Genomic DNA, 27,995 nt, shown 5'->3' with positions numbered 1-27,995 from the left:
TGATTGGTTTCATCCATTTTATTGTCAAGGAAATGAACAGCCCAAAGGGGGTTCCCCAGGTCCGCGCTAGCCCCCCCGCCACTGGGGTCTCCCGGGGGAGATGCGGCCACCCTGTGTCGGGGCGGAGGGGGGAGAGGAGGGACGAAGGGAGAGGGGGTGGGGGAGGGCTCACGACAAAGGGGCTGGGGTGCCCCGTGCCCGCCCGCTGGGCTTGGGCCGGGCGGTGGGCCGGGCCGCGCTCACTCGCCCGTGTGGGTCCGCAGGTGGTACTTGAGCGACTGCTTGTAGCGGAAGCACTTGGCGCAGTGCGTGCAGGGGTAGGGCCGCTCGCCCGTGTGCGCGCGCTGGTGCTCCAGCAGGTGGTGCTTCTGCGTGAAGCGCTTGCCGCACTCGGCGCAGTGGTAGGGCCGTTCGCCCGTGTGGATGCGCCGGTGCTCCAGCAGGTGGTGCTTGCGGATGAAGCTCTTGCCGCACTCGGGGCAGGCGTGCGGCCGCTCGCGCGAGTGCACGCGGCAGTGGTTGGTGAGCTTGGACTTCTCGCTGAAGCTCTTCTCGCACTCGGGGCACTTGAAGGGCCGCTCGCCCGTGTGAGTCCGCTGGTGGCGCAGCAGGTGTGAGGGGCGGCTGAAGCTCTTGCCGCACAGGCTGCAGATGAAGGAGACCTCGTGCTTGCCCGCGTGCACGCGCTGGTGGATGACCAGGCTGATGTGCAGGCGGAAGCTCTTCTTGCACTCGGGGCACGTGTAGGGCCGCTCGCCCGTGTGCGTGATCTGGTGCTTAGTGAGGCTGGACTTGTGGCTGAAGCTGCTGTCACACTCGGGGCACTTGTAGGGTTTGGGGCCGCCGCCGCTGCCACCACCAGAGCTGGGCGACTTGGGGCGTGGCTTGAGCGCGTGCTTGGGGGTGAAGCCAGGGCCACGCTCGGGTGACGCGTAGCCGCCGCGGACGCGGTGGATGCGCTGGTGCAGCGTGAGCTGCTGCTTGTGGCGGAAGCTGACCTCGCACTCGGCGCACTCGTACGGGCCCTCCTTGATGTGGTTGCGCTGGTGGATGATGAGGTTGATCTTCAGCCGGAAGCTCTTCCCGCACTCCATGCACGTGAAGGGCCGCTCGCCGCGCCGGTTCCGCTGCTGCTGGCTGCCCGATCCCCGGTTCTCGCCCGGGTGCCGCTCGCCGTGCGACGGGGGCGCCAGCCGCTTCACCGCCGGGTTCCCCAGCTGCAGCGGCGGGGGGCTCTCTTCGCCCTCGGGGGACAGCTCCCCCGGCAGCGGTGTCGGGTACAGGCCGGTCTCGTACCTCCCGGACAGCTGCCCAAGGGACTGCAGGTGCTGCGGCAGCTCATCGTCCTCCTCGTCTTCCTCCTCCTCCTCCTGCTCCTCGGTCTTGATCACGATCCCCTCTGCTCCAGGGGGCGGGGAACGGGGGGGAGAGAGACAAGACGTCGTTAGGTGTTGCCTGGCGCCCCTGACCTGGGTGAGGCAGACCCTTTGCCCACACCTCCGGCCCCGAGCCTTCATGCCTGCTCGCTCCCCGCCAGGGAACCTGGGCTAGCCGCGGGGCTTAGCTCAGGAAAGGGCCCATTCGGGCCGGTCCGACCAGGCCCAAAACAGGCGGGTCGGAGCCCTGTTTTGGAATTTTCTGCGGGGAAGCGGGAACGACGGGATCCTTGTGGTGGGACGTGGGCGCTATGTGTGCCCATCGCCTGGCACCTCTAGCGGGCAGGGACTCGCAGGTAAGAAGGTACTCGCACGCGGAGCCCTCCTGGAGGCGCTTGGGTCCAGGGAGCCAGAGGTTGGTACCCTTAGGACCCACGACGCTCCAAGCCCATCAACACTCCTGTCTTATTTTGGCCACTTGAGGGTCGGGTTTCTACCACGTAAGGGTCCTGACTCATCAAGTTGGCTACCTCTCCCCCTCTGCGGTCTCCTCTGCCTGAACTCGGCTCAGCCTCGTTGGCCTCCTTTCCGGTACTCACCTGGAGATTTCTCCTCCATCAAATCCCCCCTTCTGAGGAGGGGTGGGGGTGGGGGTCTCCAAATCCTGCCCATTGCTTTACACCCAGCCCCAATCCTGTCTCCCCCAGAAAACCTTCCTTGGCCTTCCCAACCTGTATCCCTCAAGCCCTCCTGAGCCCACAGCAGGCGTGGCGGTGCCTCCTGAGGTAGCACCTCACCTACATGGGTGGATGGCTCACTGCAGGCGGACTCCACCAGTCCTGACCCTGGAGCTGGCTGGGGTCTGAGGTAAGTGTTCCATGAACACCCCAAACGGTGATGTCCTCCTCCTAGGGCTCTGCCCTCTAGCCTAAGAAGTTGTCTGTTTTACAGGGTTCCTGGAGAACCTAAGTTGGAGAGTCCGCCAGCATCTGTGTGAATTTTCTCAAGCGCCTTGTTCTTACCTGGCCCTCTCTAAACACTGAATTGGGGAGCTCTATTCTTAGTGGCCAACTTTGTGTGACATGAGAAAGGCATTCACTTTTGAGTCTACCTGTGAGATGGAAGATGTGACAGTCTGACATTTGTGGAATTCTCAGGAGCAAACAACTAAACTTTTCCAGAACACTTTCCACCTACGCTCTCTCCTGTTCCCAATATCCTATCACAGGAGACGTCAAGCAAGAATGATCCCTGTCTCACAGACACGGGGCACCCAAGCTTGCCGCCGTCATGTAACGTTTCCAAATAAAGTAAATAAACTGAGACCTCTTCAGCAGTTGCAACTGAAGGACCAGCTAGTCTGTCCCCTCAACTGACAGGGAAACTGAAGCTGGCAATGTTCGTGAGCTGGCCAAAGTCTTGTAAGTCTGTCAGTGACCGCTAGGCCACAGCACTTCCAGCTACTCCTCTGCACCCTGTAAGTGGCAGTGTTAAAATTAGAACACAGGTGTGCCGAGTCCCAGCTCAGGCCTCCCCGGCTATAAGACAATGCTGCCTCAGTCCAGTCAGGACGCTCAGCAGGAAGTGACCCAGAACATCCCTGGAACATGATGCTTAAAAGATCAGGAAGGAGGAAGCAGCTTCAGAGGTTGGCAACTCATTGCCCCGGTGTTGATCCTGAAAATAGCGTTGTTATGAAAGGCAGAAGGGAAATACGGGCCTTAGAATATTGGAACTTTCCTTGGGTTTCAAAGTTGTATTTTCTCAACAAAATAAGAAGAAACAGTTGGCCCTAAAATTCAGGACTTGAAATCCCACAAAGAATCTTAGACTATTACTAAGTGGTACTAATAAAACTAAAGGGAATGTTCACAGGGCAATCAATGCAAGGTGGCCTCACAATTTGCCTTGTGTCTTTCGCTATTCTCTAATGAAGGACAACATGGTATGTTAAAAAGGTTTCTCTACTATCATGCAATTATTTAAAAATAAAGAGTTAGATCCACATCGTTTGACCAAGAATAATGTCCATGATAATTTATTATTGTGTGCAAAAAGACAAACTGCAAGGAAATAAAGTGAAAAAAATTTAAATCATTTCTCCGTATAAATATTAACTGATACGATGGCTAATGACTCCTAGTATACTAGACTTTGATAAGTCTAGTATAATCTTAATGATGATTCAAGAAACGTTCAGGTTCATTTCATTTCTGCATACAGTTGTACAATTCCCGAGTAAAACAGTAGCTAAGTAGACTTAGTAGCTAAGTCTAGTAGGATATTTAAAAAATACACCATGAGGATCACATGGGGCTTTTCTCAGGCCTGCATGGACGGGTCAGCATCACAGAAGCCGTCCTGGCAGCGCTCCTGAGAGCACACGTCCTCACAGGGAGCAAGGGTGTGCAGCCTGGTGACCCCGAGGCTTTGAGAGTAAACAGAAACGAAGCCTAGATTCCGCCAGAAAAAGACAGCATGGTCTCAGCCGTTTGCAAAGACGTGTGATCCAAGGTGGAAATCTTCAAGCCAGTTGAGGCTTCTAGTGTGACACAGGGATGACCAAGGACAGACATATCAGGAGACGGAAGTTCTCGCCTTGCCACCAGTGTGTGACCTTCTCGGCCTGCCGAGGGAGGGGCCGGAGAGATGATCTCTGCCATCCCCAGAGGTCCTCATCTGACCTGGTCTTTGGCTGCAACGCCCTCTTTCCTTGCCCGGGGATGCTTTTAAATCCGGGGGCAGGGGACCTGGACCTATGGCCCTGCTTGGTTCGGTCACAACTGTTGAGCCCTCGGTGTCACACAACCTCTCTGAAGGAGACCTCGGCTCCCCCCCAGGACCCCCCACCCTGCCCCCTCTGCAGGCCTGACGACACCAGCTCCCCCCACTCACCTGCACAGTTCCTCTGCTGCACCAGCATCTGCTTGAGCTCGCTGAACTCGCCTGAGCCCTCCGTGGATGCCTCCAGCGGGTTTTCCGGCTCCTGCATGTCCAGGTCCGGCTGCTCGCCACACGGGTCCCCCAGCTCCGAGTCCTGGAAGCCATGCTCCTCTACCTGGCCCATCAGGGGCTCCGGCGTCTCCAGGCTCTCCGAGCCCTCGTCGTTGGTCTGCACCTCGATCTTAATCACGATCCCATCGTGAGCTGAGAAGGCGGGCGGGTGGGGGCGGGAGAGGACAAAAGATGCCAGAACATGTTCATTCCACCTGCTCAGGTTTTTGCAGCCCTGGAATTTATATTTTCAAAAAGTCTTATTTTAGAGACCCTGAAGAAATATCCCGAGTTGGCGGTGAGTAGGCTTAAAATTCTCTGGACACCGTGTAGCCTTGAATATAAACTGGAGTCAAGTTAAAATAGAGGCAGTTTGTTTCCACGACCCCCTGTAATTTTATAAGATAGTCATGGTTTCTTTTAAAAAGAGACCCCAATTCCTTTTCCCAGGTTAGGCCAGAACAAAGCCAACAGCAACTCTCTCTCTCCACCTCAACCAAGTTAAAGACAAGGCTAATCATGTGGTTGGGCTTCCCAGGTGGCTTAGTGATAAAGAATTTGGCTGCGATGCTGGAGATCTGGGTTCGATCCCTGGGTGGGGAAGATCCCCTGGAGGAGGACATGGCTACCCACGCCAGTATTCTTGCCTGGGAAATCCCATGGACAGAGGAGCCTGGCGGGCTGCAGTCCATGGAGTCTCAGAGTCGGACATGACTTAATCACTAAACAATGACAACAGTCATCTGGTCATTTGCACACCCTTTCAAGTCCTGGCCAGGTGTCCTATACCGACAGACCAGAGGCCCCCACCCCCACCCCCGGCCCTGCCCCAGTCCCCTCTCCCAGCCTCCATTTATAGGCACAAGAGGGGGCCGCGGGGTTGTTTTTAGTTAAATAGCATCCGATTACACACATGGCCCTGACATTTTTTTTTTAATCTACTTGTATGTCTGTTGTAGGCTAATTTCAAATGTTGTTACACACAGGCATTGCTTTACATAAATGGGATTATAGCACACATTTCTGGTTTTCAGTGCAGTATTTTTCCCCTTTTAATTTGCCGCCCCTTCCCCTCGCTCCTCACTTGACAAGTACAAGCATCTCAGGTCACTCCCGTAATGGACCTCACACTTTTCCTCTGTGCTTATGGATGATTTATCACAGCATGTTTATAGTCATGTTTCTTTTCTAGCCATTGGTTGCAAAAAATAAAACTGCCTTATACATAATGCTCTATGTTCCTTTTCTCACTCAAATATACTGTAGAAATCCCTTCACGGCAATTTCTGTACGCTAATGCATCCTTTTAAAAGCTGAGAATATTCCACAGTGAGGATCATATAGCAATGTGTTCAATCATTTCCTTATTGACAACATTCACTTTTTGCTCCTAGGCTTTTGCCCTGGTGAACAGTACTGCCATAAACATGTGTTTATTTATATCTCTAACCAAAAGGAGTGCTTTTATTTTTAGGAGAGTGGCGGGAGTGGGACTTCAGGGTCAAAAATTAAAAATATTTTCGATTCTGACAGATGTCATCAGCCTGCTTATCCACAGGGCTGTGACAATTCACATCTCTCCCAGCACTTTCCCCACATCCCCGCCAGCAAAAGACATCACTGCTCTTTTTAATTTTCCTCGGTCAGATGGGTATAAAGTGATAACTTACTGATACTTTAGTAGTTCTGCTTCCCTGATGAGGATAATGTGAGTGTCATTTCTTGGTCTTTCAGAGTGGATTCTGTGTGAACTGTGTTCTGTCAATTGGTCAGAGACCTTTGATTCCTGTATTAAAGATAACCCATTTTTCTTACTGGCATTTCAAATTTTCCCCCAAATTCATCATTTGTCTTTGCCTTTGTGTTACCTTTTATCATAAAACTTTCCTAAAGTTTTCATCTCATCAGTTATGTCCCTTTTCCTTTTTATGGCTTGTGGGTTTTCTATTTTACCAGAGGTAAGCAGGAGGTCTCCTCTGGCCCTAGGTGGTTCATCTGGTCTCCCAGATTTTATTCCCAGGTCCTTATAATTTAATTTTTACCTTTAGCTCTTTATTCCACCTGAAATTTGCTTTCATCTTGTGTGTAGTGTGGGGTCTCCACTTTATTTTCTTGCTTATGGATACAGCTATGCCAGCATAAACCCCCTCAAATCACTGTGTTAATTATGGAAACTGTAAATGTACAATGCGTGAACATACACATTCTTTGAACATTTATCCCACAGCTATTGACTGAGCACCAACGACGTGCCATGTGTGTTCCAACGGTGGAACACACGAGGCAACAAAACAGAGCTCCCTGCCTGCCTACATCTCACATAAGGCAATAGCATAATCAATAAACTAGATGGTGTGTTACAAGGTGTAAGTGCTGTGTTAAAAGAAACGGGACCAGGATCCCAGTGGACGAAGCTCCTCACTGTCCTTTGCCATGTTCCCTTGTCCCGCCCGAATGAAGTGGATCACATCACCAAGAAAGCAGACCGCTAATCATACTAGCGACTGATGGCACATGGCCTAACGCTGGGTTCTTTCTGATGCCTGGCAATCCTTTAATTCCTCTCTGATCAGCCGCCTATTAAGTCCCAAACGATGGGGAGTGCACCGCACAGCCAACAGTCCGACAGCCTTCCACGCGGCCTGAGCCTGCTTTCCCTCCGAACTGAGCTGCCAGAGATGTCTTCATCCTACTCTCTGTCTTACAAAAAAGATAAATCATCCACACTCACACCCTGGCTTCCTCCTGCTCCAGCTTGACGTCATCACCTGGCCTCCTGTGTCCCTCCTCTGGGCTCTCTACTACATCACAACCGTGGCTCCAGCATCAGAAAAATACCTTCCCTGACTTCAAAAACTCCTGGAAATATTTTGCTTGCCTTCTCCCTAAGATAATTTTTTAAAACCAGGTACTCATTTGCACCTTCCTGAATAAATACATAAAATGCTTCAATCGCTGCAAAAGATGTAATTTCTGGAGTATTGTAAATATTGATATTTTAAAATAAACTCTTCCATTGCCATTTAATGTTGCCAATGGAATCTTAGAACTCTGGCAATTTAAAACCCACCATTATTCACTTAAAGAATACATGAACAAGTTCTTCTTTGATACTTGAAATTTTAATATCATTCCTTTTCACCTTGGACTTCTATTTCCATTCCCACTTTACCCACAGAATTTTATCCTAATAGAACATATTTTTGTGCTCAGATGCCTTTTACTGATCACCTCATCTACCACTCTGCCACAGAAATGTGCATGTAAATGGAAAGATTAATTTTGCTTTCATTTCTAATAACCACAGGGCTCTAAGAGTTACTTTTCTGCCTGGTTTAAGTCATCCTTAGTTATTACTATTGTGGAATGAAAAATAATTATTCAAGATGGGAAACCAAAAACCTGGAGGAAGTGAATCTCTTACAAGGATGGATAGGGACTTTTCCCCCAATTAGTTCACTTATCTGAGAGTGAATATTCTTATCTCTTGAGTGAGACAGAGTTCAGAATAAATTCTATTCCTACTTTTCATTTTTATAAATATAACCATTGGGAGAGCTCATTTGCATAGATCTGGAGATGGGCTGGCGGGAGCTTTGTTATGGAATCATCCCTCTATTCTGTGAACTTCTGAATTACAATGCTGCAAAAGCACATGGTTAACATATCATCAAAAGCTGTTTTTAATGACCTATTAGCTGACAACTTAATTAGGTTCTCTTTCAATTTTGTTGAAAGCCAGGTATTCCAAATATCTGACTTCCAAATGAATTCGCCATCCAGGCCCCTGAGCCATGCACTTCTGGTCCCCATCCCCGCAACAGTCTGGCTTGTGCCTTTGTTTCACGACCCCAAGGGCGTTTTATGCCTCAGAGAAACACTCCATAGTAAGGCAAGATGGGCAGGAGGTGCCTGTTCTTTATTTTCAATAGTGGGAGACCCGGGAGCTAAGGAACAGCACTACTGGGACCGCAAGCGTCCAGCGGCCTCGATGATGCGTTTTATGAAGGAGAACAGATGGACGAAGACTTGGAAACGGGACCCACAAAGCCATCTGTGTTGTGCCTTCTGGGAATGCCACTTGTACCCCCAGGCATGGGTGTTCCAGCCTGAAGACCAATGCCTTCCCATCCCTTTGTTGTTCAGTCACTAAGTCATGTCCGACTCTGCGACACCATGAACTGCAGCATGCCAGGCTCCTCTGTCCACCACTATCTCCTGGAGTTTGCTCAAACTCATGTCCATTAGGTGATGCCATCCAACCATCTCGTCCTCTGTCATCCCCTTCTCTTCCTGCCCTCAATCTTTCCCAGCATCAGGGTCTTTTCCAGTGAGTCAGTTCTACACAGCAGGTGGCCAAAGTTCTGGAGCTTCAGCTTCAGCATCACTCCTTTCAATGAATATTCAGAGTTGATTTCCTTTAAGATTGACTGGTTTGATCTCCTTGCTGTCCAAGGGACTCTCTTGAGTCTTCTACAGCACCACAATTCGAAAACGTCAATTGTTCGGCGCTCAGCTTTCTTTATGGTTCAATTCTCATACCTGTACATGACTGCTGGAAAAACCACAGCTTTGAGTATGTGGACCTTTGTCGGCAGACTGATGTCTCTGCTTTTTAACATGCTGTCTAGGTGGGCCATAGCTTTTCTTCCAAGGAGCAAGCGTCTCTTAATTTCATGGCTGCAGTCACCACCCGCAATAATTTTGGAGCCCAAGAAAACAAACTCTGTCACTGCTTCCACTTTTCCCCCTTCTAGTAGCCATGAAGTGGGGGACCAGATGCCATGATCTTCGTTTTTTGAATGTTGAGTTTTAAGCCAGCTTTTTCACTCTCCTCTTTCACGTCCTCCTTTAAGACCTGCGCTCCACCAGACATCCTAGGCTGCTCTCAGCCCATCGTGAGTGTGATTCTCTGTGAACCCAAGCCGTTGTCTGCTCCTCTATGGCATCTAATTCTTTTCCCCTTGAAATGGGCAGCAGGTAGACATTTTTGTGCCTCTCCCCTACTTTCTGAGCAGCAGAGAAGCCAGTGTTTCCCACTGAAAAGTTCTCTCTGCACTGAACAACTTTTGAAACAGTACTGACAACCAACAGCCAGACTGCATTCATAAGCAGTAATCTGTTCTCCCATTTAGAAAAAATTAATCAAAGACTAATACATTGTGGGAACATAGTTTATGACCAAAGGTAGCATTTCAAACCATCGGAAAGGGATTAGGTAAGTGGAGTGCAGACAACTGGCTTCCTGACTAGAAGAAGAAAAAAAAAATCTTCACATGTCTCACATCAAAATAAATTATGGATGAATAAAACTTTAGACATAAATAATGAAATCACACTAGGATTAGGAAAAAAAAAGCACAGTTTTCCCCCCCTCCCCCGTCCCCTCTTCCTTCCTTTCTATAAACAATGTCGAGCTGAGGAACTGGTTACTCCGAGACCCTCTGGGACTTCAAAGATTCCTTCCAGAAGCTACCTGGTCAGTTACACCAAAGATATTGAATATGCACAATACTATAATCTTTAGTATAATGTGCAATCAACTATAACCTTTTGGTGTAAATTTTCTGGAAAAAAAATTTGTAGATTTGCCTTGACATTGTTTGGTGATAAATATTTAATTTGTGATTGGTTTTTCATCTTGTAACTACATTTCTTCATCAGAACTCTTCTGAGATGGGAAAAATCTCTGCTACAAATTGTTTTCAAAGGTATTAAATGTTGTGAACACATTTAATTATTAATGAAGCGGGTATAATGTTATTCTGGCAGACAGTTAAACATTTAATTATTTACTAATTTTCAAATAAAGACGTCAAAGATATATTTTTGAAAAAGCAAGTTGCTAAACAATGTACTTCTATACTGTCTGAAAAAATTTTTCTTAACAATGAGAAAGCATTTATTACATAATTAAGGCTCTGTGTATATGTGTTTGACTACATGCACATAAAGTGAAAGGAATAAGCTGCTCTTTTTTTTTGGGCTGTGCCGTGCAGCTTGTGGGATCTTAGTTCCCCACCCAGGGATCGAACCTGGGCCCTCCGCAGTGAAACTGTGGAGTCCTAACCACTGGACCTCTAGGAAGTCCCGAGCTGTTGACTCTTGAAAGAGAATTATGGAAACTTTCACTCTTTCAGCTTTTTTTCTTTTTGAATTATGTTGCTGCAACTTCAGAATTTCATTGGAAAGTGAAAACCAGCATTGCCACGTTAACTTTCTCCACCAGCTCAAAGCACAGAAATGATGGCTGACACGGGCTTTCCAACCTTCTCATGGGTACACTTTCTGTTAGATTTTTTAAACTTTGGTATATTAATTTTTAAAATCATCTTTAAAAAGTTTATATATGCACATAGGTCAGAGGGTTGAAGAGTTCTTAAAAACTCACTTTTAAAAAGCTCCCCACCATCCTTCAACTTGCTCCCAGAGGCAGTCACTTCCCATCCTTCTAGCTGATTCTTTTGTCATTCACCTTTATACCTCTCTGTAACATAATGACACTGCTACTCCTTGAGTTTTCAGTTTTAAGCATCATCTACTGACTTCCTAGAGCTGGAGAGGACCATCTCTTCCTCATCCATCCACATCTTGTCCAAATCTTTGATTCTTCCCAGTTTGTAATTCTGATTGGATTAACAATGGGTGTTTTTGTTATTGGATTATGTAAATGCTACTTAAAATTGAATCATGTAGCACACTTATAAATACTTTTCTATACTTGTAAACACTTTTCGATTTCCCTGGAGGTAGTTTTCTTTTGTTTATTGGTGTTTAGTCGCTCTTGTGACTCCATGGACTGTAGCCCGCCAGGTTCCTCTGTCCGTGGGATTTCCCAAGCAAGAACACTGGAGTGAGTTGTCATTTCCTTCTCCAGGGGATCTTCCTGACCCAGGGATCAAACCCAAGTCTCCTGCAGGTCTCCTACATTGCAGGCAGAGTATTCTTGCCTGGAGAATCCCATGGACAGAGGAGCCTGGCAGGCTGCAGTCCACGGGGTCGCAAAGAGTCGGACACAACTGAGAGACTTCACTTCACTTCCTTACCACTGAGCCACTGATGAAGCTCCTTCTTTTGATTAACCTACTGTTAATTACCACTCAGTTGGCTCCAAAGTCTCCGCAAACCCTTCCTAAAACCCTCCTCTCAAAATATCCAAGCATAATGGGTATTTCTCAGGTTTACCGACTTGAAAATTTTTCTTCAAATTTATGCTCCAGTCTGGACTTGTGCCTCCAGATCCACAATGTCTTTTGGGGATCCCCTTTGGTGCACCCCAGGGATTCCTTCACCTGTCTTATGTTGGAGCTCCTTACACCTCTTCCTTTGTTTATTTCTTCACTTGGCAAAGTATATGCCCCAGCTTGAGGAAGGGAGTGTGGCAGACCTTGAACATCTCATTATCTTGATTTCATTCTCATATCTAATTAGATGATTCCAGTTAGATACCAAATTCAAGAATGTTGGAAAATACTTTCCAATTTTATAATGTAAAGAACTTTAAAGGCATTGCTCTGCTGGCTTGTAGTTTTCAATACTGCTGAAATGTCCAAAGTCATTCTAATTCTCGTTCCTTTGTATGAACCTGGATTTTCTCCCAGAAGTTTATCAGATCTCCTGGGTCCTCAGCTGTTTTGCAATTCCTTGCTCAAGTATTTAAGGTGACATCAATTTTTACCCGTTGTTCTGGACAGTTGGTGGCTCTTAAACCTGGAGAGTTATGTCTTTAAGTGCTGGGAGTTTTCCCTGAGATCTTTCATCACTAATTCTCTCCTCCCTGAAAATCTGTTATTCTTTTTTTTCTGATTTTTCTATTATCTGGATGGTGAACTTCCATCTTTTGATTTTCTTATTCTCTATTTTCTTTTCTGTTGTTTTGTTCTATTTTCCCAGGTCATATACTCAATTTTATTAAACACTGCTCAGTTCAGTTCAATTCAATCACTCAGTTGGGTCCGACTCTTTGCCACCCCATGGACTGCAGCAAACCAGGCTCCCTTGTCCATCACCAACTCCCGGAGCTTGCTCAAACTCATGTCCGTAGAGTTGGTGATGCCATCCAACCATCTCATCCTGCGTCGTCCCCTTCTCCTCCGGCCTTCAATCTTTCCCAGCATCAGGGTCTTTTCCAATGAATTGGCTCTTCCCATCAGGTGGCCAAAGTATTGGAGTTTCAGGTTCAGAATCAGTACTTCCAATGAATATTCAGGACTGATTTCCTTTAGGATGGACTGGTTGGATCTCCTTGCAGTCCAAGGGACTCTCAAGAGTCTTCTCCAACACCCCAGTTGAAAAGCATCCGTTCTTCAGTGCTCCGCTTTCTTTATAGTCCAACTCTCAATGATTACTGGAAAAACCATAGCTTTGACTAGACAGATCTTTGGTGGCAAGGTAATGTCTCTGCTTTTTAATACGCTGTCTAGGTTGGTCACAGCTTTTCTTCCAAGGAGCAAGCATCTTTTAATTTCATGGCTGCAGTCACCATCTGCAATGATTTTGGAGCCCAAGAAAATAAGTTTGGTTCTCGATTATCCATTTATATTAAAAGTTGAGTACTCAAAAGTGAATTGCAAGTCTGGTGCATCCAGGTAGGCCGTGGTTTCCCAGCAGGATGGTTTGGCTAGGTCATTTCACTGGGAAATCTTTTGGGCTGGCCCTGAGAGTCTCCAGATAAGAGTTTCCCAGTACCCTGCCCTGAGGGTTAAACTTGGATGGGAGCATAATTTGAGGAGTCAGGTTAGGGAAAAAAGCTGGAGATTTCAAGATCTGTCTGTAAGCTTCACTCATTCCCTTGTTTTCAACGTGGTACCCATCTTCTCAATTGTGCCTGGTGTCCACGTCCAGAGATGCTTCTGTCTTCAGAGAATAAGCCTTGGTCACCCAGCAGGGTTGGGTGAGGCCGTGGAGGGAAGCGGCAGTGTTTGATGGACTCTTAAGATGTTTGACTAGTGCTCTGTTTTTAGCCTCACCTTTACCGCCATTTCCAAAGCTACCTGGTATCTCCAGTGGTGCTAGTTGCCGGGTCTTGAGCAGGGTTGGGGTGGACTGCAGATTGGGTTTCCTCCCAGCTTCCTTGACACCAGTTTTGGATTCAGCTTTCTAAATCAGTGACCGCTCAGCCATCTGCTCTTAGCCTTCCAAAACTCAGCTGCTGCCGTCTCCTCGTCCATTCCTTTAAAAAGTCCCTTCACTCTTGTTTTAGGAGGAGGGGGGGAGGTGGGAGTAAGCACATGTTCAATCTGCCACCTTTAACTTGGAGTTTTTCTTCATTTTTTAAAAATTATTCTTAGTGAATAAGAAGTGATATATGCTCACTTTAGAAAATGCTAGAAAGCATAGTGAAATATGATTTGGTTTATATTTCCACCCAGTTTTTCCCCTATCTTCTGTGGACGTCGTTGACTTCCTACTGCATTTACATTATCTGCTTCTTTTTTGGCTATGCCGCCCGGCTGCTGGGATCTTGGTTAACCCAGCAGGGATCGAACCTGGACCCTCGGCAGTGAAAGCACAGAGTCCTAACCACTGGACTTCCAGGGAATTCCCTACATTACCCATTTCTATATCCATGTTTCATATCAACTGGCTTCAAACAGGCTTGGGCAATCCTCATCTTAAGCAAACAAGGCTCCTTACCCTACCCACCCCGCCAGCGTTTCTGCTCTGCACTCACAGCTACACTGGATAACCTCAACTTCCTCATCATCTGTCCACTCTTCAGCCCACTCTACAGGCCTCCACCCTGGCCATACCACCAGTGCTTCTCTTGCTAAGACCACTGATGCTGCTAATGTGCAAATCCAGCGGATGCTTGGCAGTCTTTGCCTTGAAAGTGAAAGTCGCTCAGTCATGTCCGACTCTTTGCAACCCCATGGCCTATTCAGTCCATGGAAGTCTCTAGGCCAGACTACTGGAGTGGGTAGCCTTTCCCTTCTCCAGGGGATCTTCCCAACCCAGGGATCGAACCCAGGTCTCCTGCATTGCAGGTGGATTCTTTACCAGCTGAGGCACAAGGGAAGCCCAGGAGTACTGGAGTGGGCAGCAGATTCTTTACTGACTGAGCTATCAGGGAAGCCCATAAGTAAGTAAGGAAGAAAGTCTTTGCCTTACTAAACCACAATGCAGCATCAACACTGTTCACCCTGCTCCCTCCCCAGGGAAACATTCTTCTCTTGAACGCTGACGCACTATCCTAATTTCTTACTACCTTTCTGGCCACTCCTCCTATTTCCTGCGATTCCTCTGGTTTCTTCTTCTTTTCCCAAACCCTACAACAGTGGTTTTCCACCTTGGGCTGCACATGAGAATCACCTTGGAAGCTTTTTAAAAAATACTAACACCTGGGCCCCACCCGGCCCACTATATTCCAAATCTGCTCTGAAAGTCAGGACTCTGGGGGCACATCCTGTGCTCCTGCTCTTCCCCCATCCAGGCTGGGAAAGATGATCCTGTCCACACGATTGAGGCCCCCAGGTCCATCTCTAGCTCAGGTCTCTGCTTGGAGCTCAGGTCTCCATCACTCAGTACCAGCTCATGGATGTGTCCTGAGATCTCACGCCTAATGTGTTGTCTTTCCTCCGAGTCGGAGCCTCCCACTGTCCTACCCCCTCACTCGTGTCATGGCCTGGGAGTCATCCTCAAGACTCCCTGTCCTTGTACTCAACATCCACCAGCCACACTTCACGGACATCCACATCTGTCCCTGGCTTAGGCAAGGTCCTACCCGGCCTACGGAGAGAGCCTCCTGGCTTCCGGTCCTCCTTCTGCGTGAGGAGTTCTCCTCCAGGAACTCCCACTTGTGTTTCCACTAAAAATCCCACCTCCTCCGAGGCTTCTGCCAACCACCTGGGCTCAATAAGGCCTTCACCAATGTATGTCCCAGAGCCCTGGAGCCTGTCTGCACGGCACTGCCATAGTGGCCGACTGTATTTTTCTATACATGGGGCGTTTAGGTTGTTAACACCATTCTCTTGACATAGTACAGGGTACAAAAAGTATTGGATGATCTAAATAACAGACAAGTGAAAATACGGTGCAAAAATGCTTCACATGTGTTTCAGTGGCTGTATGACCGTCTATCATGGTGTAATATAGTATTTGTTCATCCTTATTTTTAAAAGATTTTTTTGACGTGGACTATATTAAAAGTCTTCATTGAATTTGTTACAATACTGCTTCTCTTTTAGGTCTTCGTTTTTTGGCTGTGAGGCGTGTGGGAATCTTAGCTCACCACTGCTACTGCTAAGTCACTTCAGTTGTGTCCGACTCTGTGCGACCCCATGGACTGCAGCCTACCAGGCTCCTCCGCCCATGGGATTTTCCAGGCAAGAGTACTGGAGTGGGGTGCCACTGCCTTCTCCCTGAGCTCCCCAACTAGGAATCAAACCCACACTCCCTGCATCGGAAGGCAAAGTCTTAACCACTGGACCGCCACGGAAGTCCCCTGATATTTGTATACCTTAATCCATATTTTGGGATTTTTTCTAGGCTACAGACTCTCAGAAAGGAAATTATCAGGCTAAGTAAATGAATATTTTAAATATTTAAAACATATTTTAAGTCCAAAAAATATCAAATTGCTTTGTAAAAAGGCTGAAGCTACATACAATATATGAGAATCTGGATTTCAGCCATGGCTTCTGGTGTGTTTGCTTCACTCTACTAATCTGCCAGGTGACAGTGGTCTCTGGCTCCCCCAGTCCCCATTCACCCTTACAGGGCTGTGAACAGGAGCCCCGGCTCCGGGGAACTTGAGCAGGGCCAATATCTGAGTCACCTTCAGGCCTCCTTGCCCTTAGGAATCCGAACCATAAATGACAGCTTATAGACTGCATTCACTCAACCAATTCATAGAATGGTGATGTTCGGTGTATTTAGAACCATGACAGTTCTGTCTTCTAGCTGTTTCCCCCTTGGTATCACACTTTCAGGTCTGGCCCAGGGCTGGCCTTGTGGCCGCCCTTCCGAGGGAGAGGACACGCAAATAAGACGTGACCGCTGGCGTGTTTGGGGTTCTGATAACTGAACTCATAGGGCAAGCCTGCGGCCCCGAGGCCAGGGCCCCACACACAGGGGTGCCCTGTGGGCAGTGCTTCCCGTTCCGCTCCTGTCCTCCGCTCCAGTCAGGCTCCTGGTGGCTGAAGACGGTTAGTGGAACAAATGGCACATTCCAGCCACACAAGGCAGCCTCTGTGAGGCCACCACTGCCCACAGACGCTCCAGCTCGGACGCACTTGTGCCAGAACCAACCCCGCCTGGGGCGGAGCCGGTTGAGGTTAGTTATTTGCTCTTGATTCTGGCCCCACTCAGTGGGAGGCCCACCTGTGATGAGGGTGTGAACAGGCTGACCGCGGACAGGGTCCATGTTCCCGTCCAAGCTCTTCTAAGAAGATGCTAGAAAGGCAGAACCTGGACTACAAAACCCCACGGAGACATCAGCGGGGTTCTAGGATCTTTACCACAGACCACCTCTCCTCTCTCGTTTTCTGCCTCCCAAGTCCTCTTTCTGATTTCTCCTCTTTTGCATCTCTCCATTCGCAGTGATACTGGTTTTGGATGTGGCCAATCAATCCTTTGACATCCAGACTTATTTTCCTCCAAACAAATGTCACATCTTGTCCCCAAACCCCTCTCTCACCTCATCTACTTTTAAATCCATCTTTCCGCCTGCCAGAATGAACTCAGGACCAGCCTCTCCCCTCCATTTAAATCTCTAGGCAAATGTCTAGAAAGTATCGATGCTTTAGGGTTTCTCTGAAACACGCCAGCATTTATTTTTCCTTAGGGTCCCACCTCTTCCTGAAGTTACTTCCGCTCTTACTCCACGTGGCCACCTCCTCCTGGTCCCAGAGCCAGTGACATTCCTTCATACAAGACCCGGCTTTTGACCCCAGTGGGCTCTTCAGCCAGATTATCCTCCTTTTGCAAAAGACAGGATCACCAATGACATTTAGCTACAAAAGACAAGGACTGCCCCCACAGAAGACCTTCAGGTGAGTGACGCAAGCCCAAGAGCAATGCCGAAGAAGGGGCTCTGAAACCACCTGTACCCCGAGAACACCGCGGTGCCAGTGTGGGGGCTTCTGAGTGACCTCTGTGTAAGGAACCACTCCCCATGCGGACAGACAGTGCCTGGCGTCCCAGGCTGCTGGCCCCTCCGGGTCAGCACACCAGGCCCTGGCTCTCAGTACCCCTCCTGTTTCACAGATGAGAAAGCAGACCTCCAGAAGGCTCAGCAACTAAAACTACACAGCGAGGACGCAGCAAGGCCGGGGATCAGGGGCAGGCAGCCTGACACTGGGTCTGCTCCCGAGCCCATGGCGGTCCTGCCTGCACCTCCCTGCCACCGCCACCTCGCCGCCTCGTCTGGACCCCGCCCGCACACTGGAGGACGTTCAGGTCAAGTCCCTCCACTCACCGGCCGCAGGCCCAGGGACGTGGCCCTTCTCTGGGGAGCTCGAGGCTGCACCAGCGTCAGCATCCTGACAAGGGAACGCCTTTCTGTCAGTTCTGGTTTTGTTTCCAACAGAGAGTGAGGTGACGCTCGGTCAGGTCAAAAGCTCCCCGAGACCACGGTGTTTTTCTAGTTCCGCCACCAGGGCTGCTGGTGACCTGGAGGCCCCAGGGCCTCTGGGCCGCCCTCCTGCACTGGCCTGCTGACATAGCCCGCTGGGGTCTCCTGTGGGCCACACACCCCACATGGGGCCTCCCGGGCGCCAAGGCCACGATCGCCTGCAGCCACTCACCGGTACTGGGATCGGCAGGCGCCTCGCCCTCCTCAGAGTCCTCCTGCTCCTGCATGGCCGGCCTCTCCCCTCGTTCCATCTGTGACATGAGGTCTGGTTTGGAAATTGCATAGTCTGGGCAGGAGGAAGAAAAGAAGATGTTCTATGGGGTGATGTCGCACTGAATGCTATAAAACTGTCCCCTGTGTGCATGTGACACCAGGAGCAGCTGCCCTACTTGAGGCCGCAGTGCTGCAAACCGAAGGGCCAAGTTTCCAGCCCTTCTCCTCAGGGTGTGCTGAGTGTGCCATTTGCACACACGTGTGTGTGTGTGTGCTGAACCCATCTCAGGTCCTCCCGGCGGGACCAGCAATGGGCCGCACTTGCCGACTGATGGAAACCAGCCCTCGGTCATCTGTGGCTCACAGGTGGCCAATGCCTGCTCGGACTTTCATGACAAAGGCAGAAGATACTTAACATTTTATAAATGAAAAAACTAACCTTAATAAAATCTAGAGGTCACGAAACAAAACACTGACAGGTTTTTTTACATTACAAAAAGTTTCAAGTTCTTTGGAAATAAAGTCAAAAGATTATGAAACTTGAAGAAAACAGTATGTCACATACATTTGTAAAATATAAGGCCAAGGGTTAACATCCACAATTATATATATATATATAGCCTCTATGGTTACTGAAATAAAAATATCAAAGGTACGAATAGGTAATTCATAAACACATAAAAAAACGCACAAGTTCCCATACCGATACAAGTCAGTATCATTTTTTGTCCACCAGAAAAGACAAATCTTTACAACAGGAGAACCGCGGCTGGGGTAAGGGTGTGGAGATGGCGCTGTCACACTGCTAGGCAAACACACACACACAGCCCTGGGGACGGCCCATGGAAGCGCCTGTGACACTGTACACGAGCACCTCTTTCCTTGGCAAGCCCACCTCCCTGAATCCATCCTGTTGAAATACTCGCGGAAGTGCACAAACACAGAGAAATCCTGACTGCAGCCCTCTGCAGCAGGGCTGCCGCTCATCAATAGTTCAATATCGACAGCACAACGGTTCAGCAGGAACACTGCACTGCCCTTCAAGCGGGCCTGTGGGCTGACACAGGAGCTGTCTCTGGCTACCGTTGGTAAAATAAGTGAGGGATCCCATTTGTGCAAACCACAAACCACACTTGCACGAGCGCACAAAATGATGGGAAACAGTATAGGCCCCAGGGTCCACGGTGGTTCCCTCGGGGGAGCAGCACTGACTAGAGGGTGGCGGCTGCTCGTTATTATACAAACCTAAATTGTTGCATTCACACAATTATGTACATACTTTAAAAAGAAAAGTGGGGGAAAAAAAAGGTACCCCATGGAGAAGTATAGATGGATAAAAGTAACAGTTCCAGCAAGGATCAAATTCTCTATGCAACAGCATATTTAATGTTTTTCTAATTTTGTGTGTGTGCGTGTGTGTGTGGGTGTGGGTGTGTGTCCAAAGAGTTCCCCACATCAGAGAAAAGGATACATACAATACTAAAGCTTATCTTCCTAAGTCTTCATCCTCAAATACTCTTATTAACAAAGATAACAAGAATATACAGATTTGGGGGGAGGAGAGATCTCGGTGAAATTGTGACCTCCCGGTGGGGACCTAGGATGTTCCTTTAATCCCCGGGGTCACACCTCATCTCTGCACAAGGGGGACAAGAGATCTCAATCAATGGCAGTATTCATGGCTGATACCTGTTCTAACTCCCGCACGGGAAAGGTGTGCTGTTTAAGTGCCATTCTCACAAGGCATCTCACACTTTGTTCAGTAAGGGTCTGCTGGACAAACTAATTTTAAGGTTTATATATATATATATATATAAACACCACTGATGTCCAAGTTTGTCCCCCGACTCCTGTGGCTTCTCCATAGAGTGGTTTCTCTGTTTACAAACTGTGCTGATCTATGCTGCACTGCTGTATGTGGGTATATGGGTGCCTGTTCTTTCTTATTGGGCTCTTGAAAATGATTTCTGGGCGTTCAGAGGCCCCAGAGGTTCCTAACGAGCCCCCAGCAGGCCGGCAGGAAGCCGTGGGCAGACAGCCGTCTTCTTACCCATGGAAACCAGAGACTCGTAGTTGCCGCGCATCACATTCTTGTACAGCTCCTTCTGCCACTCGGACAGGTTCCCCCACTCCTGCTCCGAGAAATGGACGGCCACGTCGTCGAATGTCACAGGGACCTGAAACCACACAATAGGCTCAGTGTGGACCCACTGGAAGGTGTCACTGGGCCTGGGGCTGCCGGATCCCAAAGCCGAGAACAGCTCCGGCCCCCTAGGCTTGGGTAAAAACTCTCAGGCCTGAAGCAGAAAAGGCCCAGCTATGAGTTTTCACCAGGGACCTCTCTAGAAATCAGAAGGCTTCAGCCACTGTCCTGGCCCGAGATAGTCAGGGCCCCGGGCTGTCTGGTCCCCTTCTCCTCTAACAGGATAATCCCTGCTGCTGTACAGCGTGGTCTGCAGACCAGCAGTGGCACCACCGGAGAACATGCTGGAAATGCAGACTCTCGGGCTTTACTCCAGACCCTCTGATTCAGACTCGGCATTTAGTAAGATCCCCAGGTGACTCAGCCACTTACCCTGGTGGCTCAGATGGTAAAGAATCTGCCTGCAATGCAGGGGACCTGGGTTCAATCCCTGGCTCGGGAAGATCCCCTGAAGGGAATGGCAACCCACTCCAGTATTCTTGTCTGGAGAATCCCAGACAGAGGAGGCCCGGGAGGCCACAGTCCTTGGGGTGGTAAAGAGCTGGACATGACTGAGCGACTAAGACACACACTTCCAGGTGATTCATATACACAACACAACTGCAAAGCACTGGCCTAGACAACGGTCCATGCATCGTCCCCTGTCCCCACCCCGGCCCTGCCTTGAGGCTGCGCAGAGAGGCAGTAGTATAAAAAACAAAAAACAGAAAGAAAACCAATCCACTTTCAAGTGCTCTCCTCTGGGAAACAATATTAAAACCTAACTGTCCTCTGGTGTTTTAGAACATCTCTGAAAATCACATTTTTACTGGCATTAACATGACTTTAAGTTAACTGATACAAATGTTGCAAGCAACAGGGCCCTGTAACATTTCACAGTCTTCCTTCCACCCCCACGGGAAACCACACCGGTCCACACTTGTCCACAGCTCAGCCACTTGGCCTTCAATGCGCCTTTTATCCCCAGATGTCACGAATGAACTTCCTTCTACCCTGACAGCTCCCGTCACTAGGACGTCCCTCTGATCTATAACCTATGCTTTTCATCAACAGGAGGAATCATTTGGTATGGGTGTGTCCTGTTCTTAGTGGAGTTGGGGACCAGACATTATCAGATTCTTTTCCTTCTTACCTACGGCTTTCCCTTTCTTTGATACTAAATTCCTAAAATCCATTCCAGTCCCGGTCACTCCTTGGGAAGCCCCGGCTGGGATAAGGTTACCTTGGGAACTTCCCCGTTGCTGCCTGGGGGCAGCCGCAGGATCCAAAAGTTTCTGTTCTTCAGCAGGTTCTCCATGTTCTCCAGCCGCCTCTGCAGCAGCCCGTATTCCTGCAGCAGGGTCCCCAGCACGACCCACTTGCTCTCCAGGTGGTTGGCGAACTCCACGGCTGTCTTCTCGCAGTCGGCTATCTTCTTCTCATTTGTGCCGGTCCTGCCCTCCAGGGTCAGGAGCCTCATGGCTTGGGCCTCCAGTTTCCTCTCCACCGCTTGGACGGCAGCCCACACGGCCAAGCGGGTGATCTCTGCCGTTGGGAGTGGGGTGTCCTTCTGGGCCGCAGCAGAGATCTGGAAGGGGGTGTCCTTTTGGGAAACTGGGCTCTGGAGCAGGGGGTCCATGTCGGTCTCGGGCACGGTGGGGGACAGGGTCAGGGGATCTCTCTCAGGAACTTCGGGGGAGTGGAGCGGGGCTTCTTGATGGTGGGCGGAGTGGGAGAGAAGGGACATCTCTTGTTCGGCAGCGGCAGGGGGCGGATATGGGGGCTCTTCTGGGGAAGTGAGGGGGCCCTGGATCCGAGTCTCTTGCTCGGGAGCGCCAGGATACAGGAGTGAGGGTCCCTTCTGGAGCACAGGCGGCATTCGGCCAGAAGTCTCTTGCTTGGGGGCGCCAGGAGTCTGGGGTAGGCAGCCTTGCCGGGAGACAGCGGGAGACAAAGAAGGGAGTTCTTTGGGGGGAAGCACGTGGGATTGGAACAGAGTTTCTCGAGGGAGTCCGGCCGGGACCTGACGTGGAGCTTCTTCCTGCAGGACGTTGGGGAATGACAGAGGGGAGGAGCGTTGGGTCTCCATGTCCAACTGCTGGACCTGTGTTCAAGGAGAGAAAGAACAGTGTTGAAGGCCAAGAGTCTCCAGCAGGCAAATAAATTCCGAAGATAAACATCCACATTAAAGGGGCTTCAGGCTTTGTAACAATACGATACGCTCCATGGACATGAGTCTCTTCTTGAGACCCTCACGCTGATCTACGTGTGGATGATACAACTACATTAACAACAGATAAAAGATGGTAACACCACCTCTGCTTCCACAGAGCCGTCTCCTTTCCACAACATACACTTCACAGGAGTCATCTCGCGAGTAGAGGTGTGGGAGAGGAGAAAGGATACTGGCCTTGAACTGGAACACTCGGTCTTCGGCCCCATTTATACCAACGCTGTCTGGGTCCCCCTGGCCCGGCTATTCGACTTATCTGTTCTCAGAGTCCTCAGCCAATAGACAGGGTCATAATATCTCACCCACCTGCTACGTCACTGAGTTCTTCAAGCAATGAGCACTAAATATAGAGTAAAGCTCTGAAAAGCAGTAGAGCAGAATCTTGTCAATGCCAGGCTAGCCGAAAACTGCCAGCAAGGTGGGGCTGGTTCTACGAAGGAACTTACTTCCAAGGTGAACCCGACACCCAGCCCCCCCCACTTCTATTTGTATCATCAGGCAGTCATGGCACCCATGTTCTTTCCCTTGTTTTGTCCAACGGTAAGGACACACAATTATCTTAAGCTTCCCAGACCTTTTGATAAAAGCTGAATTGTTGACTTAATAACATTTTTCAGAGTTGATACAGTATAGGTTTGCCTTTGAAACACTGTGGACACAGCCCCTGCTGGAGAGGCTGAATGGGCTACTGGGCACCCGGGCTGGCTCCTGTGACATGCAGAGAAGACAAACACTGACACAGGTGTGGGCATGGCAATTCAGAGCCAAAGTTCCCTGGCAGAGGGTCCCCAGCGGTAGGTAGACCCTGCTTGTCGGGGTCCTCCCCATGGTTCATGAGGTGGGAAGGAGGAAAAACAGGCCTGGCAGGATGGGAAACAGAGCTGAAGTCAGTCAGTTCTGTGACCTGTGTCATGGTTGGTGGGGACTGGAGCCAAAATAAAGACCAACTCCTTCAATTACTTGAAGGGGGTTTCAATTATTCACACTCTCCCCATTCCCTGACTTGCTATGGCCATGTTCAAGGAAAGCTTGTATCATCATGGAGGTGAAACCAAGGTCTTCTGAGTGATCAGCGCTGTTTCTATCTATCCAGACAATCAATATGTTTATTGGAACTGAAAAGAATTTCTTCTTTATCTATGTTTGTCAAGCACACTCTTCTTTCAGTGAACTGCTGAAAGGCCAGTTATTATGTGCCAGATAGAAGTTATCTTTAAAGTAACTGAAATTCCTTTTTTCTTCATTTGAAAATTAGCATATCCCTGGTGTCCAGTCTGAAACACAGTATGTGCTCAACACATGTCTGCTGAATGAAAAGTATAAATGACAGGGTTACAAAATGTTACTAGAGTTAAAAATAATGAGCTTAGTTGGTAAAGAATCTGCCTGCAATGCAGGAGACCCCGGGTTGATTCCTGGGTTGGGCAGATACCCTGGAGAAGGGATAGGCTACCCACTACTGTATTCTTGGGCTTCCCTTGCAGCTCAGCTGGTAAAGAATCTGCCCACAAAATGGGAGACCTGGGTTCGATCCCTGGGTTGGGAATATCCCCTGGAGAATGGAAAGGCTACCGACTCCAGTGTTCTGGCCTGGAGAATTCCATGGACTGTATAGTATAAAGTAGGAAAAATATAGAGTTAATAATGAAGTTCTTTGAATCATCAAAGATGATTAATCTAAACTTATTTATACCTTCTAATGCTTTCTTTCATTTGTTCATTCCTTCATTCATGTGTAGCATAACTGAGACAGCATCAGGCTTTTAAGACAAGGACTGAAGATTTAAGACCTTGTTCAGGTAAAAGGTTTCTGAGGTAGTACAATCCAACAGCTTCGCAGGGAACCAGATGTGAGGGCTAATTAGTCAGGTAAAAGCTGACAATTATTTGGCCTTTATTATGTGCCATGAACTGTGTTTTACAGGGTTTATCTAATTTACTCTTCACAAAACCCTATGTTGCTGCTAAGCCGATAAGTCACTTCAGTTGTGTCCAGCTCTGTGCGACCCCGTAGACGGCAGCCCACCAGGCTCCCCCGTCCCTGGGATTCTCCAGGCAAGAACACTGGAGTGGGTTGCCATTTCCTTCTCCAACGCATGAAAGTGAAAAGTGAAACTGAAGTCGCTCAGTCGTGTCTGACTCTTGGCGACCCCATGGACTGCAGCCTACCAGGCTCCTCCATCCATGGGATTTTCCAGGCAAGAGTACTGGAGTGGGGTGCCATTGCCTTCTCCAACAAAACCCTATAAACAGGAACAATTAGAATTCTTATCCAGACTTAGCACAGGAAGGCGCGGAGGTTTGGAGAGGCTAAGGAACTGGCGCAAGGTCACACAGCCGTCTGGCTCCGAAGTCTGAGTTTCAGCCTAAGCTGTAGGTCGCCTCTGGGCCTCACGTACCAACTGAGACAGCTGGTCAGTGTGTGTTCTGAATCCTTTTTACCTCTAAAATTCGAAGGCTTGGAGATTAAACAAAGACCTGTGGGAAGGCCCTGCCCACGGACATTCCGATTTAATGGTGGGGTCAGGGACCCCTTCAAAAAGCTCGTGTAAACTATGGATTCTCCCCCTCAAAAACACACATGAGCACACACCCAAAATTCAGCAAGCACTCTCAAGGGCATCACAGACCCCTGAACCCGAAGGCTCGTCAACAACTAAGCCACCTCTCAACTCTTCACAGGCGAGGGAGTGACTAGATAGGAGTCTCAGACACAGGGAAAGTGACCAGCCTAACACAACACAATAGGTACAGGTATGGCCCTGTCCTCACGGGGGTTTAGGGTATTTGCCTACATGGTAGGAAGAAGGGAAAATCCCCAGGGGCGAAGCGAGTCTCTCAGGCGTGATCCAGGGGTTTAACTGGAAACAATGAAGAAAAGCTTCAGGACAGTATATAAAGCCATTAGAGCAAGGCATCTTTACTAAGTAGTCTAATCAGAGCTCAAAGGAAAATACCAGTTATTTGCTCTCTATTATTAGAGTGTCTCTATCCATTTCCGGATTCTGAGCACTGTAGAGCCATGAGGGGCCACAGAAGCGCATCCCTTCCACTGCCCCCAAATAAAAGCCCCTGGCTCTATTTTCATCAGTCCCAGTAAACCTATGGCTTGATATTACGCTAAGCAAAAAGAAATGGCCAAAGGGAGAAATGGAGCTTGTAAATATGATATGTAAGATTAATAAGCTTACATTTTCAAACTGTTAGGGACAGGGAGAGAATTCCTCTGGTTCTTATTTCATAGGATTTAACCCCACCCCCACCTCCCCCCATGTATCCTAAACGGATGGGGTCTCCAGGATTCATTCATTAGCAGAAAAATTCATCATACCTATCTTGACTTATAAAGCCATGCCATTGTCTCCTATTACCCAATGTGGTTCACCCAGAATTATATACTATTCAAGGGTCCTGGAGACCTAGGCACTTAACAACCATTTTGTTTTATTTTTCATAGCGTTGCTTTTATTGTTATCATTATTATTATTTTAAGACCTGAGGCTCTTCAGAAAAGCCCTATATCCCGACCCCTTCCTGTACCCAACAGGAAACTGAGGCTCCGGGCTCTGCCTCCCATGCAGCAATCCTCCTCCCAGCACGACTACTGCATTTTAAAGAGCAGGTCTGCGGGGAGCTCTGAAGACTGATTTTTAAGAACGGCCCCTGATAGGGGCACACCAACCCCCAAACCCTTCGTAGCTCGCTTCCCCAGACCCCAACCGTCCGGACACCCAGAGTTCGACCGAGCCTCCGGACGCAGGGAGGCTGGAGGCCGAGGCGCCCGAGCCCGAGGGTCACCTGCTCCCCACGCCGGAGACGCTCGGGTGGGCGCTGCCCGGCCTCCCACCCGGCCATCACCTCCCCACGACCCCGACGGGCCGCGGCCCCAGCGCGCCGGCCCAGGCCCCCGCCCCAGAGGAGGCCGCCGCCAGGGCCGCCCCCCTCCCCGTCCAGGCCCGCGGCGGCCCGGAGGCAGGTATTTCTGCGGACGCGGGCGCCGAGCCACGGATGACTCGCTACGTGACCTTGGGGGCAGGCAGGGCCGGTCGCCGCCAGAAGTCCGTGCCTCAGTGTCTCCGCTCTGCGAAATGGGGAGAGCCGCGTCAGCGCCGCGCTCCGGCCGCGGGAGGCTCGGCGGGGCCGAGCTCTGCGGAAAACGTGCGGCGGCAACCCCGACGGACGCGGCGCCGGCTCCGCAGGGAACGAGGCGCGCCGCCTCGGCGCCCGCCTCCGGGCCCGCGTGCGTGCCAGGCCCCGGGCGTCCCCGCAGGCGCGCCCGGACGGCCGCCGGCTCCCCGGCCCGGCTCCACGCCCGCAGCCACCCCCCTAACCCCCCGCCTTCCCGAGCAGGGGTGCGCGAGCCCTCCGGGTCCCCCGCCCCCACGTCGCGGCGCTTCCGTCCCTTACCGAGACCCCAGGCCGGGCCGCCGAGCCCGGGACACGCAGGCCGTCCCCAGGGCCCCGAGTCCGCGCGTCCGTGCGAGCGCGGGCCGCCCTCGCCGGAGCCGGGGCCGCCTCGGCCATGGCCCTGCGCTGTCCGGCCCGGAGCCGGAGTCGCCGCCGCCGCCGCGCGGCCCCACGCAGGCCGGACCCCCCCACCCCACCCCCCGGCCTCTCCGCAGGCGGCGCCTGCCCGACCCGGCCTTCCCCGCCCGGGCTCTCGCGGCCGTCGGGCCCGGCCTGCTCGGGGCGGGCGGGGACGGAGCGGCCGAGCCCGGCAGCGGCGTCGGAGCGGGGCGCGCGGCGGTGCGGGTGGCCCCGGCGGGCTGCGCCCCGGCCGCGAGCTGGGCCCCGGCCCTCAGCACCGGCCCGCGCGCGCGCGGCCCCTCAGCGGCCGCGACTGCGACCCCCCGGCTCCGGCCCCGGCCCCGGGCTGCGAGCTGCGCTGCCGTCCCGGCGCCTCTTCAGCAGGGGAGCTGCACAGCAGCTGCCATGTTGATACAAACTGCATCCTGGGAGGCATGTCCCTCTCAGGCCGTTTAAAGAGAAACACTCCGAGGCTCGTCGGAGGCTGCAGGAACCCAGACAGCTCCATCTACAGCCGGTAGGAGCGAACAGTGTCGAGCGAGCAGCCGGGGCGGCGACGGACACGCCCTGAGCCCCGGGGCCAGCCCGTCGTGCCGCCCGGGCCGAACCGCCCGGGCCTCCCGCCTCCCCGACCCCCGTGGGCCGCCCCCCCGCCCCTCGGCCTCTCACCTGGGGTCCTCGCCTTGCCGGCCACCCTAGGGCGAGACCCGGAGGCGGGAGAGCGGAGGAGGAATAACCGCGCGCGGCCGAGAGGCGACGTGCTGGGGTCTGGAGGCGGCTTGATTGGCTCCGACAGCCTTCCTCCCGCCGGGTCCCCCCCGGCTCCTCTCAAACCCAGAACCCGGGTCGTTCCCTTTTCAAAAACCTGCGCCTCACAAAGGGATCTGAGAAGCCCGT

At 50.6% G+C, this 27,995-nt stretch overlaps 1 protein-coding gene across 2 annotated transcripts; it reads right to left on the bottom strand.

Moving 5' to 3' along the window:
• On the bottom strand, positions 1–27,977 carry ZNF777 (zinc finger protein 777). 2 transcript variants are annotated; one of them, XM_027538705.1, is made up of 6 exons: positions 26,979–27,112; positions 21,582–22,442; positions 20,207–20,333; positions 18,116–18,229; positions 4,272–4,523; positions 1–1,399 (listed from the first exon to the last, which is right to left on the bottom strand). In XM_027538705.1, the coding sequence occupies exons 1-6, from the start codon at positions 27,093–27,095 to the stop codon at positions 240–242; spliced, it is 2,631 nt and encodes an 876-aa protein (XP_027394506.1). In that variant the 5' UTR covers positions 27,096–27,112; the 3' UTR covers positions 1–239. The 2 variants fall into 2 exon arrangements, with proteins under 2 accessions (XP_027394506.1, XP_027394507.1); XM_027538706.1 differs by lacking the exon at positions 26,979–27,112 and adding an exon at positions 27,768–27,977 and having other exon boundaries at positions 4–1,399.
• Positions 27,978–27,995: the final 18 nt, after the last annotated feature.

This window comes from Bos indicus x Bos taurus, chromosome 4, assembly GCF_003369695.1.
Source record: "Bos indicus x Bos taurus breed Angus x Brahman F1 hybrid chromosome 4, Bos_hybrid_MaternalHap_v2.0, whole genome shotgun sequence".
In the NCBI taxonomy this organism is placed as follows: Eukaryota; Metazoa; Chordata; class Mammalia; order Artiodactyla; family Bovidae; genus Bos; species Bos indicus x Bos taurus.
The sequence above is the reverse complement of the archived record's forward strand: the minus strand, read 5'-3'. Positions and strand labels throughout refer to the sequence as shown.